Source organism: Antechinus flavipes, chromosome X (genome assembly GCF_016432865.1).
Source record: "Antechinus flavipes isolate AdamAnt ecotype Samford, QLD, Australia chromosome X, AdamAnt_v2, whole genome shotgun sequence".
In the NCBI taxonomy this organism is placed as follows: Eukaryota; Metazoa; Chordata; class Mammalia; order Dasyuromorphia; family Dasyuridae; genus Antechinus; species Antechinus flavipes.
In genome coordinates this window covers 40,761,980-40,775,026 of record NC_067404.1, presented here as the reverse complement: position 1 = coordinate 40,775,026, position 13,047 = coordinate 40,761,980, and the positions used below count along the sequence as shown (strand labels likewise).

The window sequence follows — 13,047 nt, the reverse complement described above, 5'->3', positions numbered from 1 at the left end:
CATTTCTATTTATGTACAATAATTATATATTATCTCATTTAGTTTCCATAGTCACCCTGGGGGTAGGTGCCATTATTATCCTCCTTTTACAGATGAGGAGATTGAGGCATAAAGAGATAAAGTACCTTGCTTGGGGTCACACAGTTAGTGTCTGAATCAAGATTCAAACTCAGGTTTTCCTGACTCCAGATCTAGTGCTATAGCCAATATAACATTGCCTCTCATATATCCGTGTGTTACAGGTAGTGCTTGTGAACAGCAAAAGTGAAGAGTTGAAGTAAGATCTGCCCTGTAACGTCACCTTCTCACTTAGAAAACTTAATGAGTACATTAATTCAGCTTTGAATCATAATTGGCCAATTATCCTCTCTTTCTACACTGTAAGACTATTGAGTGATCAGGGATGATGAGGCTCTCTCTACTTTTCCAAGAAAAGATTTGCAAGTGGACAGCTCCTTCATCTAGATTGGGGGTTGAGAAACTGTCAAAAATTCCCCTGGGAAACTAAAACCTGTTAGCCAAAGGAAAAATGTTCAAAAACAGGAGATAAAGAGACTAGAAATTGAGAAGGGGCAGAGTCAGGCTAACTTATATATAGGATAGGATAGAGGGTCAGCCTTTGATCCTGCTACCTATATGACCACGCAGGTGTGTTACTTAATAGTTTTCATATTCTAGGCAACTCTCTTTAAGACTATAACTTAAGAGCTGAGTTGCAGATACACTTCAACGGAGGGAAATTCCCCACCCTGGGAATGGGATTACAGCCCCAGGTGTGTTCTGAGCCCTCTCTTCTTTCATCCCTCCCCAAATTTATATTTAATCTTTTCCTGTAATTTTTTTCCATAATGTGTCTTTTCCAGATGAACCTAAGAAATTTTGTTCCTTTGTATAATTATCATAATAATACTGATGATAGCTCCCATCTTATGTAACACTTGGAGATTTGCAAAGCCCTGTGCTGGCAACCATCTTTTCTATCATACATTATTTTGGTTTTGACTATGGAAAGAGGGTTTTTCAAGTTGACTCCATGTGTACTGAAAAGAAAGGGAAATAGGAAAATGAGTAAAAAGCAAGGAAATTTGGCAAGGTAAAAAAGAGATGAATAAGGGGTTAAAAATTTGAAGAAACTGAATTGGTGTACTCCATTTATGGTATGCTTCAATCAATTCCGATAACCCCCAAAATTGATTTCCCTTTCACAGAATCATTGGATTGAGCCTTATATGGGCCATCTCACTGCCTTCTCGTGACAATCATGAGACTAAATCCTGCTTCAGTCTTCTAATTAAGTTGCTATATGCTTCCATTTTTCTTGTAGTGTGATGGATATGGTTGAAATACTTAACCCTGCAATCTCAATCTCCCTTCCAGTGGTATGAATCACAGCCCCTCCATGCCTTTCCCTTTTGTTTGGGCCATGTTCTTCTACATATCCCAGAGGGCCCACTCTGTGGAAAGTGCTGCGGCCCTTCCTCTAATATTACAGGGGCATCGGGCTAGCCCAGTCATTGTCAGTCACTTAGCTCTCAGCCTCATTATATGACCAGTCTACCTCCTTTGCTAGCCCTGCAGCCATGCCATTCATCCTCTTGATTGTTGGCAATATGCTTGTCAAATCAAGTCCATCTTAAGTCTTTCCATACCCCTTTGGGTGACCTGCAATTTTGATTCTTTGGAGATTTTGGTATTCCCTAGCGTCCAGAAGGTGGGAGGTGATGGTTGCGCTGCCCTCTGCCCTGGTCAGACAACATCTGGATTGTTGTGTTCAGTTCTGGATGCCACATTTTAGGAGGGACGAGTTGGAGAGTGCCCAGAGGAGGGCAACCAGAATGGTGAGGAGACCAGGGACTCTGTCATAACTAGAATGGTTGAAGTTGCTGAGAATTCTTAGCTTGAAGGCAAGAGTTGGGGAGGGGGACATACTGGCCAGCTCCAAGTTGTTGTGGGGCTGCTATGTCCAAAAGGAGGATTAACTGCTTGGCCACAGAGAGTAGAGCTAGGACCAGTGAGGGGAAACTCAACAAAAAGGAAAACTTCCAATGATTAGAGTTGGGCAAAAGTGGGATGGGCTGCTTCAGAAGGTAGTGAGTTTATGCATCTAGTCTTGGCTCAAAGACCTTCCTTGTCCTGGAAGTCTCCAAGCAAAAGATGGGTGCTATGGGGGGGATTTTGACTCAGCTCCAGGTTAGGTATTTCCTTCCAACTTGGATTCTTTGCAATTGTGAAGGGGTTCAAATATCAAGTGAAGAGTATGGATTAAATAGGGGGAGGAGGAAACCATTGAAAGCAAGGATTTTAGAGGAAAGGGGAAGGAAATGACATGAGATTTGTGTATTAAGTGGATTACTTTGCTAGTGTCATGTAGAATGGATCAGTGAGAGTGGGAACTAGAGACTGGGAAAACAGGAGGGCGTGGCCTTCTGCAAGAGGGATCTTGCAGAAGGAGAACCACTCACTCTCTCTATAAATTGAGGGAAGATGGACTTGTTGATTTCTCCAGTCCCTTCCAGCAGCAGCAGCAGTAGCAGCAGATTATTGTCCCATGACCATGAGCAGATGTGGGGGGAGAGGGAGGAGTACAAGAAATATCTGGCAGCAGGTGTGTTTGTGAGGGTAATAGGAGGACCTCTGTATTAGAAAAGTTAGCTATTCTGGATCACGGGGTAGTAATAAATTGGTAGTGTTAAGATTAGAAATTCTGAGCTGGAAGAGATCTCAGAGGGCACCTAGTCTACCCCTTAATTGTACAGATGAGAATTTAAGCGCCTTGGAAGGGACTGATGTCTTTATATGCCCCCCCCCTCACTCGAATCCATTTCACTTGCATGTAATGGCATCGCCTTCCTGATGTCATGGTCCTATTCGAGAACAAAGGACAAACTACCACGATAGCAATCACTAGGGCCTAGTACAGTGTATGTAGGAACTTAATAAATGCTTTGTTGATCCATTGGTTGGTTGATGGAAGAAACAGACTTAGAGAAATAAAGGGACTTTCCTGAGGCCACAGGTGTAGCTGAGTCTCTAAACCTATTAGTCTGTCCAGTGCCCACACTTGCTGATTTTCACAGTCTAAAAGGAAAAAGGAATTCCTCTTGATCCAAACAAATGCCTTCTTCTTGTCCCCTCCTCCCTGGGAATCAAGTTCTTTTTGTGAGAAGGAGAGGGAATCGAGTGTTTTAATGGCCAATATATGTGCCCTACCCTCAGTAGCATAACATCTTGGCTTTCTTTGGGTTTGGGAGGAGAACTGTGGCGAGGTACCAGAGGTATTGAGTTTGGAGTCTGAGAGCCTGGGCTCCAACTTTAGGCAGTCATGTCACCTCTTGGGAAACCCAGTTTCTTAAACTGTAGATGGGAGTGCTCATCTTGAGACTCCCTCCATCCTATGACTGGTTCTGGGGAAGGCGCTTTGTTGCCAGCTGAGGACTGGTCTTGGATTTTTCAGCATGATGCTCTGCTTTCGTTCCATATGTTATCTCCAGAATGTGTGCTCTTGCTGGGCCCTGGGCTCTTCCTAACCAGGAAGGTCTTCTCACTCATGACTTTCTTTCTCTTCTCATTAGGTATTTGTGGCTAACAGCGGGAAGCACAGTGACATGGAGCACCCCTTTGGGTACCTGAAGGCGAGCACCTCTTTAACATGTGTCAATCTCTTTGTCCTGCCTTACAACTACCCTGTCTTACTCCCACTTTTAGGTAGGTAAAATGGTTTTTTTGAACTGTCTTAGAAATAAAGGACAAAAAAGAGACATCCTTGTGGTGTATGTTTGAAATACTCAATTTCTTGAGGTTGGAATGGTGGAATAAGGACCTAACCCTGATTCTAAACTCAGGCTGTCTGAACTGTCTATTCCAACTTATATCTGATCAAGAATGCCTTCTATTCTATACCCAGCAAGTGGACATCCAGCCTTTGCTTGAAGACTTTCATGAAAGGTGGGGTAGCAGGGAAAAGAGGGGAGCCCATTGCCTCCAGAGGCAGCCTTCTTCACTTCAGTACACAGGCAGTCACTGAGGTAGCTTTTTGGATTAGGTAGAATTCAGATCCTCCTCTGCCTGTATGTTTTCTATGGCTTTTTTAGTCTAGGACAGGAGTGCCCATAGGAGCTTCAGGTCTACAACCTCTTCTCATGGCCAGATGCTTACAAGAAGTGGTGCTCCGCCCAGTACTGCCTTGGACATATGTCCCATCTTCCATGATGGAAAGATCAAGCTATCTTGTTCCTCATTGATCTAATATGACAATTTTAGCTGAAGCCTTCTTCTGACTGCTGTATTATGGTGTCTCATCAAATTGGCAAAAAATAAACTACCGGTTTACTTTGGCTTCCTAAAGAAAAAGGGAAGCCTTTGGACTAGGAAATTTCTTTGGGGGACAATCAGCACTTTAAGGGAAAAAAATTTGAAGAGACTGCCTTCTCAGTGAAACACCTGAATGATTTTATTGGATGTCATTGATTTCCTGATCATTTTAACCCCTACTCAGTAAAGTGAAGTGGACCCCTCTATTACTTCTAGGATCACATAACAAGCCTCTCTGGCATGTGATGCTTTTCACAGTCTAGTCCCTTCTGACCTGTCTTACTATGTACAGTTCAACTACCCGGGTCGCCTTGCTGTCTTCCAGTAGGTGACATTTCACCCCCATGTGTGGAATGCTTGGCCCCTCGCCTCTACCTCCCAGATTCCCTGTCTCTTTTCAGATTCCCCTCTTCTACATATGAACTTTGTTATTTTTTCTAGGTCATTAAAATAGTTTTTTGGAAGTCTGATTGGTGTAGCGCTAAATAAGTAAATTAGTTTAGGGAGTATTATCATCTTTATTGTATTTGCTTGCCCTATCCAAGAGCATTTAATATTTTTCTAATTGCTTAAATCAGACTTAATTTGTGTGGAAAATGTTTTGTAGTTTTGCTCATATAGTTTCTGATTTTCCCTTGGCAGATAGATTCCTAAGTATTTCATACTATCGGTAGTTACTTTAAATGGAATTTCTCTTTATAACTCTGACTGTTGGGTTTTGTTAGTGATATATAAGAATGCTGATAACTTATGTGGGTTTATTTTGTATCCTGCAACTTTGCTAAAGGTGTGAAATATTTCTAATAACTTTTTAGTAGAATCTCTGGGGTTCTCTAAGTATACCATCATATCATCTGCAAAGAGTGATAATTTGGTTTCCTCATTACTTTAATACCTTTAATCTCTTTCTCAACTCTTATTGCCAAAGCTAGCATTTCTAATACAGTATTGAATAGTAATGGTGATAGTGGGCAACCTTGTTTCACTTCTGATCTCATTGGGAATGGTTGCAGTTTGTGTCCATTACATATGATGCTTACTGCTGGTTTTAACTAGATGCTACTGATTATTTTAAGGAAAAGTCCATTTATTCCTATACTCTCAAGTATTTTTAATGGGAATGGATGTTGGATTTTATCAAATGTTTTTTTCTGCATCTATTGAGACGATCATATAGTTTTTGTTCATTTGGTTATTAATATGGCCAATTATATTGATAGTTTTCCTAATATTGAACCAGCCCTGCATTTCTGGTATAAATCCTACTTGATCATGGTGTATTATCCTGGGGATGATTTTTATAGTCCTTTTGCTAATATCTTATTTAAGATTTTAGCATCAATATTCATTAGAGAGATTGGTCTATAATTTTCTTTCTCTGTTTTCAGCCTACCTGATTTAGGTATCAGTACCATGTCTGTGTCATAAAAGGAATTTGGTAGGACTCCTTCATTCCCTATTTTTTCAAATAGTTCATATAGCATTGGAGTTAATTGTTCTTTAAATGTTTGGTAGAATTCACATGTAAATCCATCTGGTCCTGCGGATTTTTTCTTAGGGAGTTGATTAATAGCTTGTTCTATTTCTTTTTCTGAAATGGGACTCTTCAAGCAATTTACTTCCTCCTCTGTTAATCTGGGAAGTCTATATTTTTGGAGGTAGTCATCCATTTCACTTAGGTTATCAAATTTATTGGCATAAAGTTGGACAAAGTAACTCCTTATTATCTCTCTAATTTCCTCTTCTTTGGTGGAAAGTTCTCCCTTTTCATTTTTAAGGCTACTAATTTGATTTTCCTCTCTCCTTTTTCTAATCAGATTTACCAAAGGCTTATCTATTTTATTGGTTTTTTCATAAAACCAACTCTTAGTTTTATTTATTAGTTCAATAGTTTTTTTAATTACAGTATTATTAATTTCTCTTAATTTTAGAATTTCAAATTTAGTATTTGATTGGGGGGTTTTAATTTGGGTTTTTTCCTAGCTTTTTTAGTTGCAAGCCCAATTCATTGATTTTCTCTTTCTCTGTTTTATTCAAGTAAGCCTCTAAGGATATAAAATTTCCCCTTATTACTGTTTTGGCTGCATCCCCCAAATTTTGGTATGATGTCTCATCATTGTCATTATCTTGAGTGAAATTATTAATTGTGTCTATAATTTGCTGTTTCACCCAATCATTCTTTAAGATGAGATTATTTCGTTTCCAATTACTTTTTGGTCTATTTACCCCTAGCTTTTTGTTGAATGTAGTTTTTATTGCATCATAGATCCCCTCTTCTACAGGAGGCTATTCCTCTCCCTACCTCCCTGCCCAGTGAATGCCATCTTTCCCAGATTTCCTTCCTCCTGAATCTCTGCTCTTGTATGAGATGCAGCATTATTTACATCCTGTTTCTGCCATTGCAACAAGATTTTCTCTAGGGCAGGGACCAAGGTTTTGCCTTTTTTTTTGTGTCTCCAATGCTCAGTAGGGTGCCTAGCACATAGTAGGAGCTTAAGAAATTCCTGTTGTCTAAGTGTCTTAGCCATTTCCTTGTTAATCCAGTGGACAAGTAGCAGCCTGTTTCTGAAAACTAAATGCAATTAGCAATCTGCTAGGGTGGGGGGGGTGCCCCCTACCCTTCTAGTATGCACACCCGTGTTCTTCCTGGCTTCCGGAATTTTTATCAGTAGCTTTTTTTCAAAGCTGCGACTGATGCTTTACCAAACGGCTCGCAAGCCCCCTCCCTGTTGTTTATATTCAGTGCCTACCTGGTGATATAAAAAGAGAATGATATAACTTTGAGCATAACTGTTGATTTTCTAATAGCAATTTCAGTTGTGCTAATTGCAGTTGATTGATTACATATAATTTAAGTAACATCCTTCGGATCAGTACTGTGAATAAATTGTCAATAACATTTGTATCAATACTGTGAATTAATTGATTGTTGATCATTGAGCCTGATTTTGGATTGAAGGATCCTTTTCAGCTCTGACACTGCAAAATAAGGCAGGGCATTAAATATTAGGCAAAGGAGTATAAACTTAATTGGGTAGGCAGTGGGGAGCCATTAGAGATTTTGTAGTAAAGGGGGTTTCATGATTAGACCTGTGCATTCCGATTACTTTTATGATGGAGTATAGAATGGATTTGTGAGAGAAGAGATTAGAGGCTGGGCGTTGTGTCAGGAAGCTCTCACAATTGTCAGGCTAATGGGAATGAGGCCCTGTGCTGGAGTGGTTGCCATGGGAGTGAAGAGGAAAGGAGATAGATATGGATGTGAGAGGTACTGTGTGGGCAGAGACTGTTTCCTCCTCTTTAAAAAGAGGCCTTAAGACTCAGTGACCTCAGAGGTGCCTTTCAGCTCTCAAATCAGCAAAAACAAGAAAGGACATTTGTGTAAAAATAGCAGATCTATCAAGCCAATTAAAATTGCCAGCATAAAGATGCAGAAGACTGACTAAACTACCGATTTATCCATTATAGATCTGGTGGGAGATCAGACTGAACTGAAGGGGGAGGAGGGGAAGGAGGAAATGGTTGCTTGGTTTATTTCTTGTTTTCATCATTTATTTTTGAGATCCAACCCTCACTGACCAGGGGCTCAGTGTTATTCCAAGGGAATCAGACCTTGATTTGTCCAGATCTGAGTTCTCGGGTAGAATATGGGAAGGTGGCTGAAGGAGAGGGGATTTGTAGCCAGAGAACCAGGCTTCAAGTCCCAGCCGTGTCCCTTATTAGCTATTATTTGACCTAGGGCAAAGTTCTTGGGGGCTCAGTTTCCTCTTCTGTAAAATGAAATAGTGGCACTGCACGAACTCAGAAGGACCCTTCCTCCTCAGAACTGATGATCCCTTAAATAGATCCTTGACACAGTTCCTTATGACGTCATTTTGCACCAAATTTATATTATCATTATAAAATTCAACTTAAAAAAGGAGGAAGAATGAGTAATGATTTTTGTAATGGCACAAATTGATTGAGAAGAATCCATAGATTCATTTAGTCTGCAAGCATTTGCTTTTTTACATACTAGCAGAGAATGTAATTTTTATTCTTTAACCTTTAAATTTGGGGCATTAATGAGAGAAATGCCTTATTATGGAAAGTCGTCACTGAATTTCAGTTCTGATAAAAAACAATTAGAGCAGAGCTTCACTGCCCCACCATCCATCCTTTTTTCTCAGTCCTCTACCAGCCCTAGTGTCACCGGCACTCCCAGCCTCCTGTTGCCATGGTACCCCTCTCTCTGTCTCTCTCACTCTCTCCCTCCCTCTCTCTCTCTCTCTCTCTCTCTCTCTCTCTCTCTCTCTCTCTCTCTCTGCCTCTGCTCACCCTTCCCCCAATTCAATTTGCCCAGATACAAGAATTCCCAGTCACAGCTCTGAACACGACGACAATACGGATTTGCTCATTTGAATAGATGTTGAAACTCACAGTTGGGAATAATGCAATCTTTTCTCATTTTGTTTCCCATAATAGATGAATTGTTCAAGGTTCACAAGCTTAATCCAAGCCCGAAGTGGCGACAGGACTTTGATGAGTATTTAAAATACATGCCTTCGTACTTCCTATCAGTATGTAATATATATATTTTTTATATATGCGCATATATATATGTATGTACATACGTGCGTATGTAGAATTCAAAGAGATGGTTACTGGTTGCAGAGAGCAGTGACGCATAAGCTTTTGACTGGCAGTGTGATTCTTCCCCTTGTTACCTACCATAGCAACTAGAGGGATATGCAGTAATTTGTAACGTCACGAAGGAACAGACTGCAGCTTTTCAATCCTTGAACTATATGGGATTTTTGCCTCTTTTTCCTTCTTAATTTGTCTTCTGATGCCATAAAGATTCTAAGATGGCTCTCCTCAATTTAATTTGTAAAATTTACATTCTGGGACTGGAACTGGGACCATCTCCTTTGGATTACAAGAATAAGCTTAGTTATGATCAGATACTGTGTGCAGTCATTGGGGTCTTACTGCTCTCTTGACATAAACCATTAGTGCTTAATTGTTTTTAAGATACTATGAAAGGGGGCAGCTAAGTGGTACCGTGGATAGAACACCAGCCCTGAAGTCAGGAGGACCTGAGTTCAAATCTGGCCTGAGATACTAAACACATCCTAGCTGTGTGACCCTGGGCAAGTCACTTAATCCCAATTGCCTCAGGAAAACAATCAAACAAACAAATCAATAAATAGAGATGCTTTGTTAGATGCTCAACAGGGGAGGACAAGGATCACCAAGAACCTGTCTAGTCTATCCCATTTTCATTTTTACAAATTGAAGCCTCAGTGCAAGAAACCAGTTAAGAGAATTTGTTCAGTTCTCATATTGTAACTGAGGCTAGACTGAGGGTATACTAATTCCATCCTTTAATTCATTTCCAAGCTTGATTGCAGAAACCTGAAATTTAGGCCCCTCCATCCATTCATTGGTTTATATGCGAAAAGAAAATAAGCATCATGACCTTTGACTTGTTCGGGAATAACTTTAGGGACCAGCATCTAGAGATGGAGAAGCAGCAGTTTATCATTCTAAGTTGCTTTCCCCTCTCTTCTGGTGTTTTTACTTTCCTGTACCTTCCCCTGCTTTATTTTTTTTTATAACTCCTTAGTGTCTCACGTGTAGCTCTATGCATCAGTATTTTTTTTTTAAATTCTGAGTAATGAACCATGTCCTTGAATTGATTTTGAAGTGTTTTAAGTTTTGTTCTGTTCACACTGTGGTATATTTTGTTTCCTTATAGCCATTAAAGAAAGCACTAAGGACTATGGGTGCTTCCAATGTGGTGATAGAAAATTTAGAATCTGGACTTAGTTACAGTGTCATTGCTTACCTTAAAAAACTCAACCAACAGGTAATATTTTTAACTTTAATGTTCATTGTAAAAAATTATAAGTGTAAACTAAAAAAGGCTTTGCCCTTTGAAGTGTATTTTCTCATTCACTATGAGATTTTATAAATTGGTATAAACATGTATAAATGTATAAAATGTAGGTACAAATATGTATATGTTTATGTTTTCTGGATTAATGACAATGAGAAGATCACTGTCCCTTGAAGTACAATTAGAGATTTGTTAGTAAGGTGTGCTAACATCTCTTCCTCCTTTCCACTGCCAGTTTAGACCAGACAGGTAGCTCTGAGAGGATCAGAGACTTGGCAGATTCTGTCTAGCAGGCCATGTTTTCTCCTCCCTTTCAATCTAGTTTCTGAGCTCTGGCTTAAAGCATCCCTCATTCAGTTTTCTTTTGGTTGATTCTAGACCTCTAGCTTTGGTGTAGAAACCCCTCCCCCATAAATGACGGACAGAAGCAGCTACACCCAAAGAAAGAACACTGGGAGATGAATATAAACTGCTTGCATTTTTGTTTTTCTTCCCGGGTTATTTATACCTTCTGAATCCAATTCTCCCTGTGCAACAAGAGAACTGTTCGGTTCTGCAAACATATATTGTATCTAGGATATACTGCAACATATCCAACATATAAAGGACTGCTTGCCATCTAGGGGAGGGGGTGGAGGGAGGGAGGGGAAAAAAATTGGAACAGAAATGAGTGCAAAGGATAATGTTGTAAAAAAAAAATTCCCTGGCATGGATTCTGTCAATATAAAGTAATTATTAAATAAAAATTAAAAAAAAAAGAAACCCCTCCCCCAATGCTCATCTGTCACTTACTAGCTTAGTCCCCTCCTGGGATACTGCTGAGTTAAATGGCTTTTCCTTCAGTCACAGTCTCAGAGACTGTGTCTTTCTAACTCCAAAGATGGCTCATTGCTTCACATTCCCATTTTTTAGGAAATTTGATGTCATTCCTATTTTATGTCAGGAAATGGAGGCATAGACTCATTGAACCTCCTGAAAATGTAGGTTCAGGGGGGAACCAGACAACAGAAGAAGAGGGTGAAGAGGCAATGGGTGCTTTTCAAGAGCTCAGTGAACTTCCCAAGTGAAGATGATTCCTTACCTAGTAGAAAAAGTCCCAAAGAATCAAGAGGGCAGCCTGGGGATGTACTAAATTCCATTAAAGACTATTGCCCACTATTACCCAGAATGCATTTGCTAAGCTGCAAAGTCTTCAACATTCCTTGGGATCATTAAACATGACAGGAAAGGGGAAAGGAATTAGCATGTATTAAGTGCCTACTATGTGCCAAGCACTATTCTAAAGTGTTTTACAAATAGGGTCTCATTTGATCCTTTGAGGTAGGTGCTTTTATTTTCTCAATTTTACAGATGAAGCAGCCAAGGCAAACAGGAATAAGTAAGTGGCCCAGGATCAAACAGCTAGTAGTAGGTATACGAGACTGGATTTGAACTCATTTTTTTGATACCAGGCCCAATGCCGTGTACCAGAGTACACTGGCACCACTTAGCTTAGATTTCTAGAAGACATAGAGTGTGTCCAGTGATAGAGGATTAGTGGGTGACTATGCTTTTCTATAATCTTTTGTTCTCAAGCAAAAGTTTGGTTGAAAAATTGAAATCTACAACTTTCTCCCCCTAACATCCACTGGTCATGTCACTGTGAGCAGTCAGTCAACTCTCAGTTTTCCATATCTATAGATGTTAGAGAAAAGGGGCTGACTTGCACTGACAGGATGTTCCTGCCTCGTCCTATATTGAGGAGGTCACAGATTTAGATTTTTTAAAAGGAATTGCTAAGCGAACCCTAAGTGCATTCTTTTTGATTTCTTAGTAAATACTGAGAAAGCTTAGCCTTTTCATTTACCTGAATTCAAATCCAGTTACTTCTTAGCTGTGTGACCCTGAGCTAGTCACTTTACTAAAGTTTGCCTCAGTCTCCTCATCTGAAATGGTGGTGGGTGGTGGTGGTTGTCCTTTGTTTTTGAAGAGGACCAAAATGAATCACCACGATAGAGCCAGCTTACAGTGGCACAGTACCTTCTCTGATGAGGGCATGACATGTTGAGTGGTCCAGTGCCAGTGTCTCCCAAGTGAGCTGGAGAAGGAGACTGCAAACCACTTCATTATCTCTGCCAAGAAACCCCCAAATGAGGTGATGGAGAAACAGTCCCAACTGAACAGCATTCTTCAAAGTTTGTGTGAACCAGATTTTTCCTCTGGGATTTGTTTTTTCTTCTTATGATTAAATCATAACGTTTCCCCAATGTGAGTGCTTTGGAAAGATCATTGGCCTTTAGAGTCAGAGGAGCAGGGTGGGCGTCCCAGCTCTGCTCCCTACAAGATGGGCAAGTATTCAGCTCCCCTGGGCCTTGGTTTCCTACTCTGTAAGCTGACCAAAATGACCTCAAAGTTCTCTGGAGTCGATGACCATAAGACTCTCAAATTGGAAAGTAAAGCAGTTATGACTGAAGATATTTGTCTTTCTTCACCCAACTGGGCAACATCACTCCCACTCACTAGTTCTGTTTGTTGACCTCGGGGAAAGGAATGGTCTTTTTAGGAGAAACACAGGATTATCCATTGTTTCAGCCATTTAGGATGATAATGAGATGGTAGGGGAAAGGTTGTTGGGAACCTCCAAAAGAATTCTCTTCAATATTGTTGACTAAACAAAGATACTGAGTCTGTTTTCACATGCTATGTGCTTCTCTTTTAGAGCAAAGTTGAGGCTGAGAAAAGAAATGCCCTGGTGGGGAAGAAACCTCCGACTGAGACTGGAATCAAATTGAAAACTTTCTCCATAATTTCTAGTGCTGACTTTCACTCGCATCTTAAGCCTTTGACCTCAGGCAGTGCTCACATTAGCCTGATAG

General features: G+C 40.2%; 2 protein-coding genes across 2 annotated transcripts in view; both read left to right on the top strand.

Moving 5' to 3' along the window:
- FHL1 (four and a half LIM domains 1) overlaps nucleotides 1–13,047 on the top strand; it is a 437,533-nt gene that overhangs the window by 111,395 nt on the left and 313,091 nt on the right. The window lies entirely within an intron of this gene.
- Nucleotides 1–13,047, top strand: part of LOC127543127 (uncharacterized) — a 65,516-nt gene that overhangs the window by 34,038 nt on the left and 18,431 nt on the right. Inside the window, exon 8 of the mRNA XM_051969153.1 lies at nucleotides 3,573–3,705. Within this exon, the coding sequence (XP_051825113.1) occupies nucleotides 3,573–3,705 (133 nt within the window). The remainder of the gene's footprint in view (nucleotides 1–3,572; nucleotides 3,706–13,047) is intronic.